Source organism: Petaurus breviceps, unplaced genomic scaffold (genome assembly GCF_028583685.1).
Source record: "Petaurus breviceps papuanus isolate PSGF00001 unplaced genomic scaffold, PetGlider_PUasm1.0 90977, whole genome shotgun sequence".
Classification (NCBI taxonomy): domain Eukaryota; kingdom Metazoa; phylum Chordata; class Mammalia; order Diprotodontia; family Petauridae; genus Petaurus; species Petaurus breviceps.
Window position 1 is genome coordinate 41145788 of NW_027187391.1, and position 26800 is coordinate 41172587.

A 26800-nucleotide genomic window follows, 5' to 3' on the forward strand; every position below is an offset into this window, starting at 1 on the left:
TATATATATATATATATATATATATATATATATATATATATATATATGATCATGAAAAACATTTTCACATTAGTCATGTTGTGGAAAAAAAAACCAACCATGAAAAAAAGTAAGAAATATTGAGCCTTAACCTGCATTCAGACTCCATTAATTCTTTCTCTGGAGGTGAATAGAATTTTTTATCATGGGTCCTTTGGAATCATCTTATATTATTGTATTGCTGAGATGAACAAGGTCATTCATAGTTTATCATTATACAATATTGCTATTATCATGTACAATGTTCCCCTGGTTTTGCTCATTTCACTTTGCATCAATTCATGTAAATCTTTCCAGGTTTTAGAAAGGAAAAAATTTTTTTGAACTTTTGACACTATACATAAAAAGGTTTATCAAGGAAACCTGTTCAAATGTATGAAGTTAACGATGGGGACATTATTTGGACTTTAGATATTATCTCTCTTTGGAAGTTATGGACATGTCCATTAACACCTCATTGAGAAGAATGAGGACATCTGGATCTGGATATTTTTTAACTGATTCATACTTTGAAATAAGTAATGTGATTAAGTCTCAGTATCTAGGGATGTTTGATGAGAGAACAAATAAGAATGTGTGAGACAGCAAGAAAGAATGAACTGCACTAGCGCTAAGAACACACCAGACTCCCAAAGGAGTTTTCTTTTTTTGTCTTTTGGTATTCCAAGCATAAATAGAAAGGTATGTATTAGAAAGTGTTTATTAAGTGTATAGTATGTGTTGTGGATGTATATAAGGTAGATATTCTGAAAACATATGTATATATTCCCCCAATATAATATATATTGCATTGGTATATGGTATATCATATATATTATATATGCAAATATTTACACATACATACACTCAAGACATTTACACATATACACACACACGTACACTCAAAGAGCTTACATTCTAAGGAAGAAGACAACATATAAAGGGGACCTAGAAGAGAAGGAGGACATATGGTAGCATGGTTTAGAGATGTCTAAGAAGTGAGATGGAGACTTGGTTCCCATAGGGATCAATCAATCAATTAGTAGTTATTAAGCATCTATAATGTGTCAGGCACTGTGCTAAGTCTCGAGGATACTAAAAGAGGTAGAAGAGAGGAGCTTACAGTCTAATGGGGGAGACAACAGGCAAACAAATATATAGAGATGATAAATAGGAAATAACTAGAATAATTAAAGCACTGGAATTAAGAGGGGTTGCAGAAAGCAGGGACTCTAAGAGGGGTTGCAGAAAGCAGTTGGGACATGAAGGAAGCCAAGGAGGTCAGTAGTCAGAGTGGAGAAGGGAGAACATCCCAGGCATGGAGGACAGCTGGAGAGAATGCCAGGAGCTAAGGAAGAGAGTGTCTTGTTGGTGAAACAGCTAGTAGGCCAGAGTAATTAGATGAAAGAGAGCATGACAAGGAATAAGGTGTAAGGAATGTAAGAAGACTGAAAAAGTAGACAGGGGTTAGGTTGTAAAGGGCTGAGTGCCAAATAGGGCATTTTATATTTAATCCTGGAGGTAAGAGTAAACCACTGGAATTTATTAATTAGGCAGGTGACATAATTGGATCTGTACTTTAGGAAAATCACTTTAGCAGTTGAATGGAAGATGGTTTGGAGTGGGGAATAACATGAGGCAGGCAGACACACCAACAGTCAGGCATTAGCCCAGGTATGAGTTAATGAGGGTCTGCATTAGAGTGGTGGCAGTGTCAGAGGAGAGAAGAGGATAGTATTCAAGAGATGTAAAGGTGAAATTGACAATTGGCAATAGATTGGATATTGCAGGGAGAGGGTAATAGATGGTGAGGAATTCAAGATAACTCCTAGGCTGTGAGGCTGAGAAACATGAAGGATGGTGTTACTTTCTACAGCAACAGAAAAGGTAGAAGGGGAGGACAGTTAAGGACACGTTGAGTGTAAGATGTCTACTGGATATCCAGTTCAAGAAGTCTGAAAGGCAGTTGGAGATGGAGATCAGAGGTCAGCAGAGAGATTGAGACAGGCTAGCTAGAGAAGAATCATCAGCATAGAGGTAGTAATTAAATCCATGGGAGTTGATGAGATCACCAAATGAAGTAATATAGATGGAGAAAAGAAGAGAGCTCAGGACAGAACCCTGAGGAATATCTATAGTTAGAGAGCATGTTCTGGAGGAAGATCCAGCAAAGGGAACAGAAAGAGTGATCAGATAGGTAGGAGGAGAACCAGGAGAGAGTAGTGTCCCGAAAACTTAAGAGAATAATCGAAAGTGTCAGAGGCTTCAGAGAGGTCAAGGAAATTGAGGACTGAGAAAAGATCAATGGATATAGCAACTAAGAGATCACTAGTAACTTGGGAGAAAACAGTTTCAGTAGAATGATGAAGCTGGAAACCAGATCTTAACGGATTAAGAAGAGACTGAGAGAAGACAAAAATGGAGGCACGTATTGTAGGTGGCCTTTTTGAGGAGTTTAGCTTCAAGGAGCAGAAGAAATATAGGATGATAGTTAATGGGGATGGAGGAGTTTCAAGCCAGGAATAGGCAGTCAGAAAACTTCACCCATCAAATGCCAGGTTGGTTACAGAGGAAGTTTATGCTTCTGGGGTTGAGAAGTTGAGAATAGCACTTCTTACCTAGCTTCTTAAACTGAAACACAATAGGATTACATACGTTCTTGCCCATGATCCTGGAGAGGGGGCAGAAAGAGGTTTTTAATCATGTAGCCTCAGGAAAGGATGGAGCCACATAACTTAGTCTCCTAGCTAGAAAGTGAATTTCCTGAGCAATACCCCCCAGCTGCTGGAGAGTTCCAGGATGCAGCTCACAGATAGAGGAAGAGAGAGTAACTGGGTGGTGCAGGCCTTTTGGAGCAACAAAAGATGGAGACACCATATGAAGGAACTAAATCGTGGATTTTGCTCTTCAGACTTATTAATTATTCATATGGTACAGATCTGCTGGGAAAGGGTGTTAGCTTTCTAGCAACCCCAAGTTCATTTCCTTTCAGTCTTTCCCTCCCAAACCTTTAGAGTAATATAATACTCTAAGAACAGAAGCTTTGTATAGCTTCCTATGGTCAAGATGCAACACACCAGAATATCAAAGAGTTGCCTTCCTAAAAAGTTAACCTTATGGTGAGGGTGTAGGGGAGGGGGAAGAAGGAAAGGGGAACCAAACCTTCAGGGTAGCACTATAAAGCTCTGGGCTTATATAATTCCTTGCCATGGAAGGTAGAACTTTTTAATATTATTATTAACAAATTGGTCATAAGCTGAGTAGGAAAGTCCACACCTGTATTCCCTGGTACTAGCGAGACTGAGGCAGGCCAATCATCTGAATCTGGAAGTTCTCAACTATAGTAGGGCTAATGACCCTGACTGGGTATCCACATTCCTTCTGGCAGCAATACCACTACCTAAGGAAGGGCAGAAAGGCTCAGGTCAGAAAAATGGGATAAGTTAAAGTTTCCCAATCAATTTTAGGACCAAGTCCATGAATGGTTGTTGCATTTCCAGCCTAGGTAACTTAGGGAGACCCAGTCCCCAAAACAAAACACAACAACAAAAAAACAGGTCTGGACCTGTATGCAATTTATAGTTTAAGAGAGTCACCTTGGTACAGAGAGGTTAAAAGAATTGCCATGGGTCATACAGTCTGTGTGTATCAGAGGTAGAACCTGAATCCAGGTCTTGAACAGCCTCAGTAATTGACTTTCTATCCATCACAGCACACTGCCTTTCAGACCTTTATGTTGTTTTTCTATAGGGTGAAATAAAGTTTGTCCAATACCAATCAGTTGATTAACATTTATTAAATACCTGCTATGTGTCATGGATACACAGAAAGATAAGTGTTAGGGATACAAAAAAGGTAAAAAAATAGTCCCTATACACCAGGAGGTCACAATCTAAAGGAGAGACAAAATACAAATAACTTTGTACAAATAAGCCATATACAGAATAAATTAGAAATAATCAAAGATGCCAGACACTGGAATTAAGAGGTATTAGGAAAGGCATTCTTTAAAAGGTAAGCTTTGAGCTGGAAGCCAGGAGGCAAAGATGAAGAGAGACAGCCTTCTAGGCATGGGGACAGCCACTGAAAATGTGTATCACAAGTTGGACTATCTTGGGTGATGAAGAGCAAAGAGGTTTAAGAAGATTGGAAAGGTGGATGGGTAGAGGTAATTATGAAGGGCTCTGAATGCCAGAGGATAGTGTATTTGATCCTGGAGGTTCTAGGGAGCCCCTGGAGTTTATTGAGTAGGATGGTGCTATGGTCAGACTATCACTTCAGGAAGATCACTTTGATAGTTGAATGGAGGATGACCTGGAGCAGAGACTTGTGGAGGTGAGACTTTCTAGCAGGCTATGGCAATAGTCCAGGCATGAGGTAATGAGAGCCTTCAGTAGGATGGTGGCAGTGTCAGGAGAGTGGAGAAGGACATGGCAAACCAGTCTAGTATTTTTGCCAAGAAAACTCTAAATGGGGTCACAAGATTCTGAAGCAAGTGAAATGATTCAACAAAAGTGTCAGGAGAGAAGTGGGCATATTCGCAAAGAGATGTTATAAAGGTGAAACAGGCCTTGGCAACAGAATGGACATTTTACACAGAAGTGGACCCCTTTACATTAAGACTTCAATATGGCCTCTATTCTGGGGTTCCCAAAAGGTTTTTGTATGGGAAGAATGAATCAAAGAGAGATTATGTGGTGGAAAAGATTGAATATAGTCTATTTAAGCCTATATATGCCATGGATTTAAAACAAACAAACAAAATACCCCAATTAAATATGAATTTATTAATTAATTATAAATGTAATATATACAGGCAGGTAGGTGGCACAATGGATAGAGTTTCAAACCTGGAGTCAGAGTAAGCTGAGTTAAATCTTACCTCAGACACTTACTAACTCTGTGATCCTGAACAAGTCATGTAACCTTTATTTGTCTCAATTTCCTCATCTGTAAGATGTATATAATAATAGCACCTATCCCCCAGGACTGCTGTGAGGATCAAATGAGGTAATAATTATAAATAGCTTAGCACAGTGCTTGGCATGTAGTCAGTGCTATATAAATGTTAGTTATGATTATTATTGAATATGGGGAAAGAACAATATGAAAGACAAATATAAATTTATGTAAAATGTGAGCAGTAGAAAAAACATCATAAAAACTGATAGTTATATGTGTATTAACACTTAGAAATAATGACAAAAGAAATGAAACAAGTTCACACACATGAGTTTGGAAAGTAACACAAAGCAAAGTATTTTTTGCTTTATTTTAATTTTGTTAAATGCATATTAATGTTCCTTTCCCCTGTTTTCCCTGATCCAGACCTGACATTTAATTAGTGACTTGTCCAAGATTATATAACCAATCTTAGCAAGAGTCTAAAGTTGAGGTTTTAGTTGAAGAGTTTACAAAAGGAGCAAAAAATCTCAATAATCTCAGAACTGGAAGAGTCCTCAGAGGTTACATCTAGTCCAATCCATAGATAAACAAGAATTCTCTCTACATCATTCTCAACAAGTGTTGAAGCCCTTTAGGGGACATTTTAGCTTATATTTGATTTTATTATTTGCTTATAATGTGATATTTGTAAAAAGTACTTAGCACAGTGCTTTAGTACAAAGTAGAACTATGTACATAGTAGGTACTAAATAAATGTGTATTCCCTTCCCATCTTTTTCCCTTTTAACAAGATCAGGTTTTAAGTGGAAGAAATCTCAGAGGCCATCTAGTCTGACCTCCTCATTGTTCAGATGAGGAGTGTGAGGCCCAGAGAAGAGAAGCCCAGATTCACACAGGTAATATATTGCTTAGGTGAGAGTATAACTCAGGTCCTCTGACTTGAAAGCCAGCATTTTTTTCTGTGAGCCACACAGCCTCTGTTGGTATTGGTTGTGAATGTCAAACCTATGATAATGAGAATAATAAATGGTATTCCGTCATATTTAGTCGTCTATAATTCTTCATGACCTCATTTTGGTGTTTTCTTGGCAGAGGTACTAAAGCAGTTTGCCATTTCCTTCTCCAGTTGATTTTACAGATGAGGAAACTGAGGCAAATAGGGTTAAGTGACTTGCCCAGGGTCACAAAGCTAGTAAGCGTCTGAGGTAAAATTTAAACTCTGGGAGCTTTGTCTTCCTGACTCCAGGCCTAGTACTCTATCCACTGTGCCACCTAGTTCCCCAATCATAATAAATAGAATACAGGAAAGATCCATAACAGGCTACAAATAATATGAAGAAAGGAAATACTTGGGAAATTGGAGGGAGGGAAAGAAAGAAAAGCTGAAGAAGAAGAAAGGACATGGAGAAATAAAGAGAAGGATGAAGTATTATTAGTCAAAAAGCACCTACTACACACTAAGTCCTATGTTGAGGGTTATAAGACAAGTACATCTATTTTATGGAATAGTTTACTATACAACTATTTTCACCAAAAGAAATTTTTCTACTATTTCTAAATGTAAGATAGATATATGTTTTATATTTAGGCATGTAGAAGAAGGCCTTTCAAAAATGCACTGGCTTATGTGAAATCTATTCAAGGCTCAGTATTTAGTACAAAAATCTTATGGATAATTCACTACATATTGGTGAAAGAAGTTAGATAAGCCTGTGGGTAACAATTTTAGCCAAAATTAAACATCTTCACCCAAGTAGTTCTCTATTTACTACCACCACTATGAAAACACTGATCTAGTGTGGGAGGGACTAGGGAAGATATTTGAGACTAATAAAATACTACTAATCATAATATAAGCCCTTACTATGTGCCAGCCTTACTAGGGTAAGCAATTTACAAGTACAATATTTCATTTGATCTTCTAACAACTCTGAGAGGTAAGTGCTATCATTATTCCCATTTTACAGATGTGGAAATTGAGACAAATGGAGATTAACTGACTTGCCCAGGGTCACAGAACTAATAAGTATCTGAAGCCAGATCTGAACTCAGGTCTCCTTGGCTCTAGGCCCAGTCCTCTATCTATTATGTCACCTAACTGCCCTTAGATTCACTAAGATCTTCATGACCCCAGGATCATACTGCTCAGCAACATGGAGGTCAAAGGCAGAAAAAAAGGGCTTGGGTATTTTTTTTTTTGGCCTTTTGGAGGGCAATTGGTGTTAAGTAACTTGCCCAAGGTTACATGGCTAGTTTTTTTGTGTGGGTGTTAAGTGTCTGAGGCCAGAACCCAACTCAGGTCTTCCTGACTCTGGGGCCAGCACTTTACTCACTGCGCCACCTAGCCGCCCAAAATAAATTTTTTTGTTTTTGTTTTTTTTTTGAAACATCAACTTTGTTTTCTTTTTCTTTTTTTCTTTTTGCTTTTTTGGAGGGCAACTGGGGTTAAGTAACTTGCCCAAGGTCACACAGCTAGTTTTTGTGTTAAGTGTCTGAGGCTAGATATGAACTCAGTTCCTCCTGACTCCAGGGCTGGTGTTCTATTCACTGCACCACCTAGCGGCTCCGGTCCTGGGTATATTGATATAAATATCTAAAATATTTATGGCAGAGCCTTTTCTTGTAGCTAAGACCTAGAAGTAAAGTAGATACCCATTGAGAGGAATGGCTAAACAAATTGTGGTACATTATTGTTTGTTGCCTTGCTTACACAAATGTAATGGACATATTACATTAAAAAATAATAAATATGATCAAAGCAAATTAAAACAGTTCAAAATAATCAAATTGAGTATGGTACAATTGCAAATGGCAATCTTAGTTTCAGAAGAACGGAGAAATTGTACCTCCCTCCCTTCTTTGCAAAGGCGGAGAACTATGTTTATGGAATCATTCAAATACTATCAGACACAGGTGCAGTATTGTTTGGTTTTGCCAAATTACTTCCTCCCCTTTTTTTATTATTTGTTACCAGGGATACCTTCTTTAGGATGTTAAAGGTCAGACACATATTCAGATATTAAGATGATATAAAGACAAAAGATTGAAAAAATAAAAATTTTTGAAATAATATATGATCAACACTGTAAAATACATCATAAGAAAGTCAGTGTGTTTGTTCATCAAAAGAAATAAAATTTAATTTTTCAAAATCTAATGTATATTGTAAGTTAGTTAAAAATAGAATGTCTACAAGTCTACATTTCTTTCTCTGGGAAAAGAAAAAGAAGCAGGTAACCATCCACAAGTATAGAATGTATGCATTACTACAAATGGCCATCAGAGGGCTCCCTTGGTATTCAGAGATATTGCTTGTTTTAGAGTTTTCTGTGTCATTTACTGTTAAAGTGGCCAAAATCTTTGTAAGTGTGGGTGATAATATATGAAAATCTGTTCCTAAGAAACAGCAAAAGTTTGTGGAGAAAATATGTATTTCATATGAATAATAATAGCACTTTAAGGTTTACATATGATTATTGTATCTCTTGAATTTCCTATTATGATATAGGAGGTAAGGGAAAATCTGAATTCAAATCCTGCCTCAGACACCTGGATGAATTATGTAATCTCTTTTAGCCTCAGTTTTATCATATGTAAAGAGGATAAAATAATAGCACCTACGTCCCAAAATTGTTATGAGGTTCTAATGAGATAACATATGTAAAAGACTTAGCAAAAACCTTAAACTTCTATATAAATCCTTTTATTTGCTATTATAAAGGTCAGACATCAAGGAAAACTCTGAGAACTATGAAGTCTAAGTAAATTGTCCATTATTTCACATGTACCGTGTTTCCCCGATAATAAGACCTATCCCGAAAATAAGCCCTCCCCTTACTGTGTAAGATTCCTCTAAAATAAGCCCTCCCCTGAAAATAAGCCCTATTGAGATTGCTACTGTAGTGAAGGTGATCCCCTGCACTACACGCTACATTACGGTACCCTCTGTATGCACTGTCTCCCCCCCCAGTGAAACGCACGCCGCGCTCCGAGCTGCATCCAATCAGAGCTGCAGCAGTGAGCGCGTCATCCTGTTCTTCCCCAGTGATTTGCTTATTGAAAAAAGGTACATTTTTTTGTTCACATTTACCTGTTTATTAAAATTGCTGTCAATGTTCATTAAAATAAGCCCTCCCCTGAAAATAAGCCCTCTGGTGTTTTTCTGTCCAAAAAAATTAATAAGACAGTGTCTTATTATCGGGGAAACATGGTAATAAGCAGGGAGGGCAGGAGAGCTGGGACTCAAGCCCAGTCTTTCTGGCTCTGTGAAGCTGCTTCATGGTAGGGAACTAAGATTTTGTGATTCAAGAAACAAATTGAAATTCAGTGAAACAAAAATGTGCTAAGTAACTACTATGTGCAAGGCCCTGTTGCTTTCAAGGATTCACCAAGCTGAATTAATTAAACCATGGACATCAGTAGTGAGTCAAGAACTGACCATTTACTCCCCAAGAGTTCTCAACTGACCAGTAACACCCCTGGAGGCAGCTCACAAGACCACATGGGAATTTCACAAGGCAAAAAGCACAGGATCCACACATGATAACAAGAATTAGTCCAAATAAAATACCCTTCCTTGAAAAATCACCAAGCAAAGAAAGCATTTTGTTTCCAAAGTGTTCTTAACTGGGAGAAAAGAAGAATGTTGTATGATTTCTAACTCCTAAGCTGATTTGTCTGTGAAAAAAAACTATATGTTTAAAAAAACTTTCTGTAAGCTATCTCCAATTTTTATAGAACTGCGAAATAACATTTTAATTGTGTTGTAAAAACAAAATGGCATTTAAAAAAATATTAGCCAGAGAGGATAATTTTGCTATTATGAGTAACAGAAAAATAGGATACCTGTAAGTAAACTTTTTTAACACCAGGCACAAAGTCTGCGATTCTGCCAAAGAGCAGTCGTCCGACTCCTGAAGTGATCCCAATGCACATTAGGACTATTTCTTTATTTGATTCTTCTACAAATCTCTCTTTTACATGGTTCATCTACAGGTTAAAAAAAAAGAAAAGAAACAAACAGTTAATATATTCAAGAAATCCTCTGTTGGTATGGCATTGTATATGTTTTGTTCATATTGTATATTCAGGATGTTATATTCACTCCCTCAAATTCAATTATTTCCACAGTGGAACAGCAGAGAGAAGGCAGGGCCTAGAATTGGGAAGACTGGAGTTCAAATGTGACCTGAGACACTTCCTGGTTGTGTGACCCTGGAAAAGTCATTTAAAAAAACCAACCTCTGTTTACTTCAGTTTGCCTATCTGTAAAATGGGGGCAATCATAAAACCTATCTCCCAAGGTTTCTGTGAATATCGAATGACATAATAATTGTAAGGTGCTTAGCACGGTTTCTGGCACAAAGTAAATGCTACATAAATGTTAACTATTATTATTCTGTAGGGGGTTTTCCATGAGCATACACATAAAAGATAACCTAACAAAAGCTGAAGGAAGAGGCAGCAAGACTCATGAATTCCCTCCCAAACTATGACTCAGAGGAGATCTAACTCATTCTTAGCCTCATAGAACCTCAAAATTGGAAGGGACTTTAGGAGATACCCCAGTCTAGTATATACTGGAATAAGAAGCTCTCCTATATCATACCTAATAAGTGGTCACCCAGCTTTTGCTTAAAAGCCTCCAGAGAGGCTTGGTGTGGTATCCCGTGCCTAGAATTCCTGCTACCAAGGAGGCTTGAGTGAGATGGGGGAATCTCTTGAGCTTGGTAATTTCCGAGCTGTACTAATCAACACCAAACAGTGCACTAAGTCCAGAATCAATGTGGTAGACCCCTAGGGCCAACAGGTTGCCTAACAAGGGACAAAACTGGTCCAGGTTAAAACTTGAGCAGATCAAAGCTCTCGTGCTAATTATTAGTGAGATAAAGCCATGAATAGCCACTGCACTTCCAGCAAGGAAAAGTAAAATTAAATTAAGTCTATCTCTGTGGCAGCCCATTCTACTTTTGCACAAATGTAATTAAATGCAAGAATTTAACTGCCTGCTTTGTGCAGCACACTATTCTAGGTTCTAGGGATTCAAGGGCAAAAACAAACCAATTCCTAGCTTATATTCTTCTAGAAAAATTATTTAGAAGCTTTCCCTTATATAATGCCTAAAATTACTCCAGCCATTGCACATCATTCTGCCTACTAGGGCCACACAGAACAAATCTATTTTTTCTTCCAACATAACCCTTCAAATAATTGGAGACAATTATCATGTACCAGGCTAAATCTTTTCTTCTCTCTAAGCTAATTATCAATCAGTAAACTTTATTAAGTGCCTGGTAGATGCTCAAAAAAAAAGGCAAAAGACAGTCCCTGCCCCCAAGGAGCTTACAATTGACAAATGGATTCAAAGCAAGCTAGATACAAGATAAGTAGGAAATAATTAACGGAAGGAAGTCACTGGAATTAAGAGGCATTAAAAAAGGCTTCCAGTAGAAAATGGGATTTTTTGTTGGAATTTTAAAGAAGCCAGTAGATGAGGATGAAGAGGGGAAATGCTCCCTTGAGGGAGAGTCAGAGAATGCCATAAGCAAAAATATGGAACATCTTATCTTGTTCTAGGAGCATCCAGGAGACCAGTCACTAGATTGAAGACTATATGGCAAGGGTGTAAGAAAACTGGAAGGGTACAAAGCAGTTAGGTTATGAAGGACTTTGAATACCAAACAAAGGGCTTTGTATTTAATCCTGGAGGCAATGGGAGTCACTGGAGTTTACTCAGTAGGAGAATGATATGTTTGGACCTGTAGTGGGTGGATGGAGGATAGATTAAAGTGGGGAAAAGCTTGTGGCAGGCAGACTCATCAGTAGGCTACTGTAGTAGTCTAGGCTTGAGAAGATAAGGGCCTGAACCACAATGTTGGCAGTATCAGAGGAAAAAAAAAAAAGGAGGTGAATTCTAGAGATGTTATAAAGGTGAAATCAGCAGACATTGGCAGTTCCTTCCATCATTTCCCCTATAGTACGATCTCAAGGCCATTTTACCATCCTGGCTTCTTTCTTTTAGATGTTCTCCAGATTACCAATATCCAGAGTTGAACATAATAGACAGGATGTATGACCATGTGATAATGTGACATGATTTTTGACACTTTCCTCTCTCAATGTAGTCTACAACTATTAGCTTTTCTGGCTGCCATGTCACTTTGTTGACTCAAATTGAGTTGTCAATCCACTAAAAACACAATATTCAATGACTCTCTAACAATGCTTCTCCCATCTTGAATTTAACTCAAGGTTAAGGCTTTCTATTTAACGCCACTGAATTGCATCTTATTAGATTTTGCTATTTTAGCCATCCCTCCCTTCTTTTGTGTCATTTGCCAATTTGATAAGGATGCCTTTATCTAAATCATTAGCAGAAATACATTTCCTAATGTAATGTTTCAAAATTACAAAGATCAAGTTTGGTCCCAAAGGAGAGAAAACAACCCCTTCCACCATTTTGCAGAGGTTGGGGAGGGGGGTTCACAGGTCTGCTACACTGCATATAATCAATTTTTTTTCTAAGTGTTGATTGATTTTGCTGAGGGGGGATCCTTTTCCTATTTTTCTTTTTTAAAAAAATTCTGTTATATGAGATGACTGGGAAGGGTGAAGGGAGGACTATAAGAAGAAATTTAGGCTATATGGATAAAAGGTCAGTTTTTTAAAAAGTGAAAAATGTGTTAAACAAATATACATTTTCTCTCATTACCATTTCCATTCATTCCAAGAAGTAGTTTCTAACCATCTCTAAGTCTCCCACTTTTCCCCAATATAATTGTTAATGATGATGATAATGGTAAGCATATTTCTAGGAGGTTACAGAAACATTGTTCCATTGAAATACCCTCTTGGGTGCTTGGGCCAGCTCTAGGAAGGACTAAAAGACCCATGCAGTGACTAAACATGTATAACCAACATCAAATTGTTAGCCTTCTCAATGGGCATGGAGAGGGAGGACAGGAGAGAATTTGAAACTCAAAGCTTTAAAAACAAATGTTAAAAATTATTTTTATATGTAACTAGGGAAAAATAAAATATCAAATAATTTTTTTTAAAAGACCCATGTAACCTGAAGTCAACTGTAAGTGAACTGGTTTCTAGGGTGGAAAGCTCCCCTCTCCCTAAATCCTCCTACCTGTGGGATTAATCATTTAATTGGTACTACTTTACATCTTTGGGATCCATTCCCTGGGAAGAATTAGAAAAAAATGCCTTCCCGGTTGCTTGGATAAAGAAAAAAAATAATTGTCTTTTATGGAAATAGAAATATATGACCTAAGCCCTTCATAGACCTTGAAGTATCACACAAAGGTGAGTTATTACTATGCTTTGCTGGGTATTTTCCAAAACAATCCAAACTTCTTTTTTTTTTTAAAGCAATCGGGGTTAAGTAACTTGCTCAAGGTTACACAGCCAGTCATCTCTGGGCATGGTGCTAAGTATCTGAGCCTGGATTTGATCCCCAGGTCATCCCGACACTGGACCCTGTGCTCTCACTTGATGAGCCACCTGGCCGCCCCTATAATCCAAACTTCTAAACTGCTCGACAAAAAGGAAATCATTTTACAAAGCTTTTATAGAACATGAGTCTCCAAAATTTAATACCCTACTGAGTAGTTTCATCTGACAGAGCCAAAAACCATTGGAAACCATCCTTAGTCTTAGGCCTGGACTAGTTGAATTTTAGGCATCAATCCTTTAGCTAAGTCTCCTGATCTTATAGTTAGGGTCCACACTATTAACACAACAATTAAATTGTGTGAAAAAGATTCCATTGTTTGTATCCATGTTCATTAATGCTGTAGAAAGGCTGTTCTTGGTCAGAAATTCCTAGCAAGAAAGCATTCTCCAGTTTCCTGGTCATAGTAGTAAATAATATAATATTTGATATTTACATAGTACTCTATGAATTTGGGAAGTACTTTATATACATTATTCATTTTATCTTCACAATAACCCTAAATTCAAGGATTCTCATACCCATCATACAGAAGAATAAGCCCAGGGAAGTTAAGTGACTTGCCCCAAGTTCATACAAATAATAAGTGAAAAGGTAATTTTCTCAATTTCCTGCTAAATTATTACCATAGTGAATTTGTTTCACAATAACAATGATGTGATCAGTGCTAGCCCCTGATGAAAAACTGGTCATCTTTTCTGAATTTATTTTCTACCTACAACTATTTTCTCCAACACTAACAATGGTGCAGGACTGTGTTGTGGGAATGTTGGCCATGGAAATAAACCTGGGTTTAAATCCTAGCTCTGATATATACTAATTGCTTGAGCTTCAATTTTCTCATTAGTAGTGGGGGCATAACAATATTTAGACTATCACCAGGGTTGTGTTTTATAAGCCTCAACAGGCTATATAAATGTGAGATATCACTATTGTTTCACTATCTCTCAAACATGCTAGCAACAAGGAAGATGTTATATTCTTGCTTTCTGGCCCTAAACACTTCTGAAATCATCAAAGTATTGTGTGATTGTGTGATCACCAACAAATAGTTGTTTCAAACAATTAGACTCACTGTTTCACCACACCAAGTCTTTGGCCTCAAACTCTATTAGTCTACAGAACATATTTCCCCTCTGACTCGGTGATCTAAATGATTAAGAATGCTATGGTTCCATATGGTAGCAGAAGCAGTGCAGGATGATATCTATTCTGGGTCCTGGAATTCTTCACCTCTCCGTGACTGTCTTACTGTCCCATCAGGCAGCACATCTAAAACCAAACATAAAGCTTACTCTCTTTCCTGATCTCCATATTTATATTACTAGCTGCCCACTGAACATCACCACCCAGTTTTCTTGCTGGTATTTGTAATGTTAATGGAATTTAAGATCTTCTCTGCAAATTAATAGGACTCAAGTGGAGCCCATTAAGGGGAGTTTGCTTAAGGGAGGCTTACTTGTAGGAAGGCTTTCACACATTTTGCAAATTTCTAATTAGGCACTGAATGAGAAGAATTGTGATGCCTTCTGCCTCTAATTAGTGTATATATACTCTGAGTTGGTATTTTGCTTTGGGGGCTCATTTATGAGAAGGATCTTGTGATTCCCTAGTCGAGATTTTGTGTGTGGCCATATGTGCAGAGCTCCCCAAATGCTCAGATGTAAAGGTTCTCTTGATCCAGGGATGTATGTAGAGTGCAGAGTTGATTCAGGCAGTCAGAGCCCTATCTGTTGGTCTTTATTTTTCTGCTTATATTTTCTCTGAAGTTCATGGTGCTGACTTTTCCCCTTGAACTAGTGAATATAGTGTAAAAAGATTGTTGACCCCTTAAACAGCAATCTTTCCTAGCAAAGCAGATCTAAGAACCTGTGCTAGCAGTCACCCTGGGTATGCCAGTGGTTGCCTCTATAGTATTTTTGAGTTGACTTTGACTTTTTCCTAGTAGGGATTACAGGCATGCACCACCACCACATCCACTCCAAAATCTCTTTCATCTGTCTCTTTTCATTCCTAATAGTGGTGGTAGTGTCTCTTTCTATTCACACTAACACCACACCAACTCCTTAACTAGTCATCCCTGAACCATTACAATGACTTGTCTTTCTGTCCCTTCCCATTTTCCATTGATGATTCATAATGCTACTAAGATCAATATTCTAAAAAATAACATTTTGATGAAACTAAAAGAATAAACAAATTGATGATAGTAATGAAAATACATTTAACATAAAAAAGCAACAAAACCCCAGTTTTGTTGATTAGTACTAGACTGTCAAAGTTAAAGGGAATTCCTTCTCCTTTCTGTTAATATATTAATAAACTGTTTTGAGAGGAATGTATTTATATATGAATAAAAAAACACACTTTGATTATGACACTTCAGAAGAAAGTCCAAATTCCTAAGCTATCTATCCCTAACCCACCTTCCCACCCTGTATATTGTAGTCTCCAGTCAAATTGATTTGCTTAAACATGCTTGAGATTTCTAGCCTCCACAGTTTTGAAACCTTCTCCCTTACTCATCTATCTTTCTAAATCCTAACCATATCTTCAGACCTAGCTTTTACCTCCCCTGAGTTTTCCTTGACTATTTTTGCCCAGTGATCTCTCACTTTAATTTCTATTAACATTTGTTTGTCAACTAATCACTTAATGACTTATGGTATCCTTTAGCGGCAACTGTAACTTACTTTATACTGTTACTCAAATTTCTGTGCTGGTATATTTTCTCCATAGCTAAATCATAAGCTTAATGAGGGCAGAACCCATGTCTTTATTCATTCCTCTTGTTCTTGTCTTGCATATTTATGTCCTCTGAAATGGTAATTAAATCTATTAGTCAGTGGAATAGTTCAGTCCTGGGCACCAATGGTGGCAATTGCATAACATACTTATGATATGTTAGCCACCACACTACAACTATCCAAAGGCATTAAATAAGAAACTCCTGGTCATCTTCTAACCTGCAACTTGGCAACTTCTCTTTTCTTTCCCTTTGTCTTCTCTGCAGAATTAAAGCTCCCTGAGACTAAGGTTAGTCTTATATTTGTATCTCTAGGACACTTATTATGGGAACTGTCACATAGTAAGCAGTTTATAAATGCTCTAAGAAATTACAATTGCCCATTAGTCACATAGGGACAGATAGGGCACCCAAAGAGCAATGTCATTACTTTGGTAACAGAAGATAAAGGCAAGCTGGGAAGTAATCATCAAAAAGTGTGTCATGACCTAATAAGCAGCTTGATAGATAAGAAAGGGAAAACATTATCTGGAGAGAATCATGTCCAGAAAATCACAAAAGCACAAATTAGAGACAGAAAGCAACCTTAGTGATCACCTAGTTCAAACACTTTATTTTGCAGATAAGGAAACTGAGATCCCAAAATTTTAAGGCTTGTCCAAAGGTCACATGCTAAGTCCCAGAACTAGGATTTGAATCAGCATTTTCCAATTTCAAGTCTAATGCTTTTTCCATTGCAGGACAATATGAGAGATTGCAGTAGTAGCAGGTATAGGTTGAATGTCTAGTGGTACAGCAAACACATGAGTTGGTCACAGTGAAATCAGGTACAGAAAAGAAGGGTCAGTGGCATCAGAAAGGGGTAGGATAAATTATTTATATCAGTGGGTCAATTGTGTCATGGTTTGTGCTACCAAGATACTCAGCAAATTAGTTTAATTCAAATATATTTTTGAATAACTTGTGTGAAAAATGCATTTAAGCTAAAACCTAAAGCAAGAGAGCTGTGGCAGCTGCCACCATTGGTGCCCAGGACTGAACTACTTCCACTGACTAATAGATTTAATTACCATTTCAGAGGATATGGGCATGGATGGAATGGACTCCAAACAAGCCCTTTAAATACCTAAAGCAGGTCATATGGGATGTAATTTTATGTACTCAGAGAATTTAATTGAATTTGAATCCTAACTCTATTCAATGTGTTAATCCACCTCTGGGAGCACTCACAGTATGTATTCTCTTAAGTTTTTAATAGACATTCTTCAACTGGCAACAGAATGAATTGCCATTCATTCCTTTGATGTGACTAGGAGCACCTGGCTGCCAAATTACTATTTGAAAACTAATTATCCTCTATTAGTGGTTGATTTTTCACCTGCTCCACTTCATAAACTTTGGAAAATATCTTCCAGTGGTGATCTAATTTTACAGGTAAATACCTACCTTAAGATTACAAACAAATTATGCCTAAATGCAAACTGATTGTTGCCTCAACAAAGAATATAGGTTTGTTTATTTAAATGAAGTGCTTAGAAACAGTTTTTAGTTGCTTTTTTTTTCTTGTGTGACTTGAGGAATATGTGGGACATGAGAGTCTTTAGAATGCAGAACTCTGGAACTCTAGACAATAGGACTGGAGAAACAGCTGAAGGTAAAAGCAGCAGGAAAGTTAAATGCTGTTCTACCTGAGACTTAATGCTACCCTGTTCTCCTGACCATGTCCTTTTTTCATCCCCCTTTCTCCCACTGAGATGCAAGTCATACAAACATACAAACTGAACAAATTAGACAGACCTATTAACACATCCAATTCAACAAATATCTAAGCACCTCATGCATATCTAGTCATCATAATTATTCATTTAATGATATTTGTAAAACAACAAATAGATTCAAGCACTCTCTCTATTGAACACTCACCTGCCTATGCAGTTAGTCAGTCAATAAGCTTTTGTTAGACACCTCCTATGTGTTAGATACTATGCTAAGTGCTGGGGATACAAAGAAAGGCCAAAGGCAGATTCTACTTTCGAGGAGTTCACAATTCAATGGGGAAAACAAAATGTAAACAAATAGGTACAAAAAAGCTATATATGTGATAAATTGGAGCTAATCAATGGAGGGCACTAGGAAAGTATGAAATTCAGAATTAATATGATCTTGCAAGAAAATGAGAGATGTGATAATGATCCTGGAAAGTCACCAGTATCTAAATCTTAGATTATAAAATAAGACCAGATTACCAAGCAATCAAAAAAAAAAATAGTCAACAGCTTCCCTGAAGCACAATCAAAACAAACCAATTTAATTTTCTTCTGTGATAGAAGAACATCCTACAAAGATAAAGTGGAAATTACAGAAATATAATATTTTTAATTCATTAAGGCTCTGATCACATCCCACCTACATTTTCATTGACAAGTTAAGGAAATCATGCTCTTGGCTTTGAAGACCCCAGTTCAAACAGAGAGTGAGATTACAGAGAAACTGCCCACAAAAACCAGAACTGAGGAGTTTTCTCTTCCACTCTTTTTTTTAAATTAAATTTTATGTTTATTTTTAGTTTACATCATTCATTTCCACAAGATTTTGGTTTACTACCCCTCCCTCCCCTACTCACCACCCCAAAACAGTGATCCCACTGTATACCCCCTCTTTCAATCTGCTCTCTTCTATATCCTCCCCCTTACCCCCTCCAACTTTCCAGTAGGGCAAGATGAATCCCCATACCCCAGTGCCTATACATCTTAACTTCCCAATTGCATGCAATAATAATAATAACAATATTTTTTTAAACATTTGATTCTAAAACTTTGAATTCCAGATTCTCTCCCTTCCTCCTTCATCGCCCACCCTTACTGAGAAGATAAGCAATTCAATATAGGTTGTATATGTGTAGCTATGCAAAACATTTACATAGTGGCTATATTGTGAAAGACTGACTATATTTCCCTCCATACTACCATACTATCTTGCCCCCCACTTGTTCTATTCTCTACTTTGACCCTGTTCCTTTTCAAAAGTGTGTGCTTCTAAATTCCCTCTCCCCCAACCTGCCCTCCCCTTCATCATCCCCTTCCCCCCTACTCTCCTGTAGGGTGAAATACCCTATTAAGTGTGTATGTCATTCCCTCCCTAAGACAAATTCAATGAGAGTAAGGTTGACCTATTCCCTTTTGCCTTCCTGTTCTTCCCCTCCATTGCAACAGTTTTCCTTTGCCTCTTCCATATGAGATAATTTACCCCATTCTGTCTCTCCCCATCTCCTCTCCTTATATTCCTCTCTCACCTCTCAATTTCACCTTTTAAGTATCATCCCTTCCTATTCAATTGGTCCTGTGCCCTCTATCTATGTATACCTGTACACATATATACACACACTCACATATCTATTCATACACCATATACCCTCCCATATAGACATACATATGTATATATATACATACATATATATATAGACACACATTTATATTCCCTTCAACTATTCTCATACTGAGAAAAGTTTCATAAGTTACAATGATCATTTTTCGATGTAGGAATGTAAATAGTTCAACTTTGATAAGTTCCTTATGATTTCTTTTCCCTATTTACCTTCTTATGCTTCTCTTGCTTCTTGTATCTGAATGTCAAGTTTTCTATTCAACTCTGGTTTTTTCATCAAGAATGCTCAAAAGGTCTCTATTTCATTGAATGACCATATTTTCCCCTGAAACATGATACTCAGTTTTGCTGGGTAGGTGACACTTGGTTTTAATCCCAGCTCCTTTGACCTCTGGAATATCATATTCCAAGCCCTTTGATCCCTCAGTGTAGAAGCTGTCAAATCCTGTGTTATCCTGATTTTGTTTCCATAATATTGAAATTGTTTCTTCCAGGGGCAGCCAGGTAGCACAGCAAGTAAGAGCACCAGCCCCAGAGTTAGGATGACCTGGGATCGAATCCTGGGCTCAGACACTTAGCACTCACCCAGAAACACCTGGCCGTGTAACCTTGAGCAAGTTACTTAACCCCAATTGCTTAGGGGCAGCCAGGTGGCACAGTAAGAGCACCAGTCCCAGAGTCGGGATGACCTGGGATCGAATCTGGGCTCTGATACTTAGCACCACACCCAGAAATAACTGGCCATGTAACCTTGAGCAAGTTACTTAACCCCAATTGTTTTTAAAAAATTAAAAAAAAATTGTTTCTTCCTGGCTGCTTGTAATATTTTCTCCTTGATCTGGGAACTCTGGAACCTGGCTATAATATTCCTAAGAGTTTTTTTGGGGGGATCTTTTTCAAGAGGTGATCTGTGGATTCTTTCAACCTCTATTTTGCCTTCTGGTTCTAAAACATCAGGACAATTTTCCTTGAGAATTTCTTGAAGGATGATTTCTAGGTTCTTTTTGTGATCTTGGCTTTCAGGTAGTCCAATAATTTTTAAATTATCTCTCCTGGATCTATTTTCCAGGTCAGTGGTTTTCCCAATGAGATATTTCACATAGCCTTCTATTTTTTTTCATTTGTTTGGATCTGTTTAATAGTATCTTCATTTCTCCTACAGTCACTAGCTTCCATTTGCTCCAATCTAATTCTGAAGGAATGATTCTCTTCAGTGAGCTTTTGAGATTCTTTTTTCATCTGGTGAATTTGGCTTTTTAAGGCATTCTTCTCCTCACTGGCTTTTTGAGTCTCTTTTGCCTCAAATGTTAGTCTATTTTTTTAAGGTGTTATTTTCTTCAGTCAAGTTGTTGACTTTCTTTTCATGATTTTCTTGCATCATTCTCATTTCTCTTCCCAGTTTTTCCTCCACTTCTCTTATTTGGTTTTCAAAATCCTTCTTAAGCTTCTCTATGGATTGTAAATTGTTCATATTTTCCTTGGAAGCTTTTGGTGCAGGAGTTCTGACTTTGTTGTCTTCCTCCTGTTTCATGCTTTGATCCTTTTGTCCCCAAAATAGGAATCTAAAGTTGGATTGCTGTGCTTGCTTTGCTTCCTTTGCTTGCTTATGTTGCCACTCAATTACTTGACTTTTGAGCTTTTTGCCACAGCAGAACTCTGCTTCCAGAGAGGAGAGCTTTGTCCCAAATCACTGGGATTTTCGCAACTGCCAGAGCTATTAGTTGGGTGCCCTCTCTGAAGCCTCCACTGGCTCTGGCATCTGGTCACACACCCCAGGACCTCCACCCTAGACCACAATCAAGATCCAAAAAGGTTAAAGCAAGAGCGATTACCCTTCAGAATGGTTGCTTGGTCCCCCTACAATCTGCAGGCCAGGAACTCTGAAGCAGCCATGCTGCAGAGCTGCCATGCCTCAGCTGCTTCTCCCTCCAGGGGCAGAGACCAGACAGCACTCTCGGACCCCCTGTTCCCAAAGTCCACACTGACCTCTCACTTTGTCTTTGGCATTTATGGGTTAATAATTCTGGAAACTGCCACAGCTGCTGGTGATCCACTCTCCTGAAGTCCCTCCAGTTGGGGCTGGTAGTGGCCACCCTGAGGCTAAAACCACAGGCTCATGTGGGGCTGGGCTCTGCTCCCAGTGCACTGCAATGGACCCTTCCTGTGTACCTGCCAGGCTGCCTTCAGCGGAAGATTTGTTTCTCTCTGTCACTTTGTGGGTTCTGTAGCCCTAAAGTTTGTTTAGTCATTTTTATAGGTATTTGAGATGGTTATGGGGGAGCACACAAAGTTTTCCTGCTTCTACACTGCCATCTTGTCTCCACCCCCTCTTCGACTATTCTTTATCAGTTTTTTTTAAACACTGAATTTCAGAGTAGAAAAAGACAGTATGCATCAGGTCCAAATGATATCCAAAAAAAAGAACTCCTACTCTAGATATACTGATGAGGCAAAATAAAATAGGGCTATTAATACTGTAGGAAACAAGGATAAAGTACAACCAGCCCATAACTAATTGCAAAGAAAAAGTTTTTACAAAAACAGGATGAAATTCAATATGGACACTTATGGACAGAAAACTAACAAGTTAAAAATTCATGAAACTTGATAGGGTACAAATGTAAAAGAAAAAGATCTGAGGACATGATTTACCCTGAACTAAATATCAATCACCAAGGTGAGGTCAGGGAGGGGTAGAGAAGAAAGAAAGAGCAAGAAGGCTTTGGGGTCTTCTTTGTTTCTTCTTTCTCCCTTTCTCACACCCAATATCCAGTTGCCAAGTCTTGTCTAGTCTATGTCCACATCTCTCTTATCAGTTCCTTTCTTTCCACTGACACAGTCTCATCATCTTTCACCTAGACTATTGCTACTTCCTTGTATTTGGTATCTCCACCTTCTATTCTTTCCCTTCTCCACTTCATCCTCCATATATAGGTGTCAAACTGATATTCCTAAAACATAGATTTGAACATGTCACCTCCCCCTCTCCCAAACTGAAAATCTTCAATGGTTCCCTAATAACTTTGGGATAAAATATAAAATTTCTACAATCTAGTTCTTCATAGTCTTCACAGCCTGATTCCATATAACTTCCATTCACATATTCCAAAGCTGGTCTATTAGTTGTTTCAGAGTATGCTAATAGAAGATGAAATGTCATTTCAAAGGTGGTCACCCACATCTTCCTCTTGGACCTCTTAGAATTCAATCCTTCCTCACTTTTGCTTCTTAGAATCTCTGTCTTCCCTTAAGACATAACTCAGGTACCATTTTCCACATAAGACCTTTCCTGATTGCTCATATTAAACAAAATGTCTGAGTTATTTTGTAAGAATTTGTATTTATTCAAGTAGTGCTGTGTGTCACTTTCTCCCCCGCAACAAAATATAAGCTCTTTCACAGGAAGAATTTTTTTTAATTTTGTGTGCATGGTGCTTTTGCATGTAGTAAACACTCAGTAATTGTGGAATTAAGATGAAGAACAAACACCTGCCCTGTCCACACCAAAAAAGTATGCTGTTAAAAGTATAATATGTAAAGCTCAGGAAGTAATCCTTCTTCCGAAGGAGCCAGACTCTGGGATAACCAGGAAAGCAGCATAGTACAATGAAATGAATATTCTATGTAGAGTCAAAGGACTCGAATTTAAGGTCTGATTTTGACCCCTTACTACCTATGGCAAGTTACTACACTTCATTTCTCTGGGCCTCAGTTTCATAATATATAAAATGAGGGAGAATAGTCTAGATAACCTCTAAGATCCCCCCAATTCTAAGAGCATGGTTCTGTGATCCTAAGCTGAATCAGAGTATAGCATTTCGTCCAATTTGAATCATCAGAATGAATAAGAATAGAAAATGCTTACATTATCATTCTTGATAATATATGATAATATATAACTTTCTTCTGGGATTGAGAAGAAACCACCTAAGCACAATGTAAAACCTCCTTTGTGCTCCCAGAATGTAGCAACCACCTCTCTATACACCTTCCTTCCACTAGGGCTTAACCTCATCCCAGTACCCAAGAGTTTCCCACAGTTTGCAGGATGACCCAAGCACATTGCTCAACCAACAAGTATTTATTAAGTGCTGAAAAAGAGAGAGACAGAGAGGCAGGGAGACAGAAACTGAAGGAAACATAGAGACATAAAGAGATAAAGACAAAATGAGAAGCAGAGACAAACAGTGACAGAGAGACAATTGCTGCCTGGAGAGACCTCATTCTAATTTTTTTTTAATTATTTTTATTTATTTCATTAAATATTCCCCAATTACATATAAAAGAATTTTTAGCCTTCATTTAAAAAAAAATTGAATTTCAAATTCTCTCCTTCCCTTCCACCCCTTCCTTTTCTTGAAAAGGTAAGCACTTTGATTTCAATCATACATGTGAGGCCATGCCAAACATATTGCCATATTAGCTATGTTGCAAAAGGAAACACAAACAAAATAAAATAAAAAGAAAGTTTTTAAAAAGTATGCTTCAATCTGAATTTAGAGTTTATCAGTTCTCTCTCTGTAAGTAGATAACATTTTTCATCATGAGTTCTTTGGAATTGGTGTAGATTATTGTCTAGATCAAAGTAGCTAAGTCTTTCCCAGCTGATCAACCTTACAATATTGCTATTATTTTGTATGATGTTCTGGTTCTGCTCACTTCACTTTGCATCAGTTTATAAACATCTTCCCTGGTTTGTTGGTTTGTTTTTTAAACCATCCTCCTCATCACAATAGTATTCCATCACAATCATATGCTACAATTTGATTAGCCATTCCCCAATTGATGGGCCCTCAATTTTTTAATTCTTTGCCACCACAAAAATAGCTGCTATAAATATATTTTTTTGTACAAAAAAAGTCCCCCTTTTCTTTGATCTCTTTGGGATACAGACCTAGAAGTGGTATTGCTGAGTCAAAGGGTATGTAGGTTTGTAGCCCTTTGTGTGCAGTTCCAAGTTATTCTCCAAAATGGTTGGATCAGTTTACCATTCCACTGATAGTGCATAGTGTCCCAATTTTTCCACATTCCCTTCAGCATTTCCCATTTTCCTTTCTTTCAGTCTGTTATGCAGGCTGATAGGTGTGAGGTGGTATCTCACAGTTGTTTTACTCTAATCAGTTAGGAATGTTGAGTATTTTTTAAATGTGACTATTGATAGCTTTGATTTCTTTTGTTTGAAAACTGACTGCTCATATATTTTGACCATCTATCAACTTGGGAATAGCTTTTATTTGGTTCAGTTTCCCTAGATATTTGAGAAATGAAGCCTTTATCAGAGAAACTTGTTGCAAAATTTTCCCCCAGTTTCCTGTTTTCCTTCTAATTTTGGCTTCATTGGTTTTGTTTATGTAAAGGTTTTTTAATTTCATGAGATCAAGGAAATGATTCTGGGAAGATGGTGGAATGTCAGAAAATTTCTGGTTCTCCAAATTTCCTCCACACACACACAAAAGATAGAACATCACCTTAGAGTAGCAGAAATAATCATGGGGTAAAGCAATTGTCATAAGAGACAATTCAAGAAGTCTCCTGGAAAGACCCAACCTCCAGGTGCAGAAGTTCAGCCAGAGTGAAGTGCAAACACCTCCAGACCAACTCTGCAGAATCAACAAACTAGAAGCCCTGGGGGCAACTGAGTTGAAAGGCAGCCTTAGTCTTAGAAACTCATTTTGCAGACAGTATAAGGGTCTGATGGCTGAGTAACATTATCAAGTGATGCCAAGTACAGCTGTGTTGACCAGACATGTCCCAGGCTGTGGCTGCCAGGGAGAAGGAGATAGCACATACCTGATGAGTGCTGTAGAGGGTTGGGGACCCTGCTGGCTGTGGGCATTTAGAGGAGAGGAGAGTCCCTGCTTTCAGTTCTAGGGCAAAGAGGACAACTGTAGTTTGCATCTACCTGAGGGACTACTAGGAGCAAGATCATTTGAAGGACAGTGTAGCTAAGGGCCCTAGCCATAGCTTAAAGGTGAAAAGTAGAACCCAAGGTTGGGCCCCAGGAAAGACCTCAGAAAATAACAGCAAGAAGATCTAAGGCTTGGGGCATCATTCTCCATACCTTGGGACTAGAACTTGATTACACTAATATCTGCTAAAAACAAAATAAAACAAAAATAAATCAATAAAAATTAGTAAGCAAAGGAGAAAGAACCCAACCATAGATAGCTACTATGGGGATGGAGAATATCTGGATTCATATTCAAAGGAAGATTCAAAGAGCTAAAAAAAAAAAAAGCCACTCCTTTTCATTGAGAAATATCAAATAGTCCCAAGCACAAAAAGAGTTCTTGGAAGAAGTTAAAAAGAACTTAAAAGTAAATAAGAGAGATTGAGGAAATTTTTGAAAAAAGGTGGGGGGTGGAATAAAGTAAAAAAAGTACATAGCAGAGAACAAAAGAAAACTTACAAAGAAGCAAAAAAAGCTGAGCAACTTTGAAATCAATGTGTAGTATTTATCATACAGGTTTTCTTGAAATGGAAATTTGTTTCATATTGAATCCTCCCTTATGCTCTGCTGTGTACAAGTTAATGTTTATTTTTTCTTTTCTCATTTTGTACTTAAGTTGAAAATAAATAAAAAAATTACCAAAAAATTTCATGTAATCAAAATTATCTATTTTACTTCCCATAATCTCCTCTACTTCTTGTTTGGTCATAAATTCTTCTCTTATCCATAGATCTGACAGGTACATTTTTTCTTGCTCCCCTAATTTATTTAGGATAGCACCCTCTATGTTTAAATCATTTATCCATTATGAACCTTATCTTGGTATATGGTGTGAGATGCTGGTCTATGCTCAGTTCTTACCAAACTGCTTTTCAGTTTTCCCAGAAATTTGTGTCAAATGTTGAGTTTTTAAAGTATCAAACACTAGAATACTACAGTCATTTACTACTGTGTATTATGCACCTAATCTATTCTGCTCATCCATCACCACTCTATTTCCTAGCTAGTACCAGACTGCTTTGATGATTACTGCTTTGCAATGTAGTCTGAAACCTGGAACTGCTGGGCTACTTTTCTTAGCATATTTTTATTGATTTCCTTGATATTCCTGGCCTTTTGTTCTTCAGACAAATTTTGTTAGTATCTTTTCTAACTGTTTAAAAGAATTCTTTGACAATTTTATAGGTATGATGCTGAATAAGTAAATTAACTTAGGTAGAGTTGTCATTTTAGTTATATTTGTTCAGTCTACTCATAAGCAATTAATATTTGTTCAATTGTTTAGATCTGTATTTGTGTAAAAAGTGTTTTCTGTGTTCATATAATCCCTTGGTTT

General features: G+C 37.5%; 1 protein-coding gene across 1 annotated transcript in view; it reads right to left on the minus strand.

Annotated features, from left to right (window-relative positions):
* SLC16A10 (solute carrier family 16 member 10) overlaps positions 1 to 26800 on the minus strand; it is a 165455-nt gene that overhangs the window by 20389 nt on the left and 118266 nt on the right. Inside the window, exon 4 of the mRNA XM_069077039.1 lies at positions 9769 to 9912. Within this exon, the coding sequence (XP_068933140.1) occupies positions 9769 to 9912 (144 nt within the window). The remainder of the gene's footprint in view (positions 1 to 9768; positions 9913 to 26800) is intronic.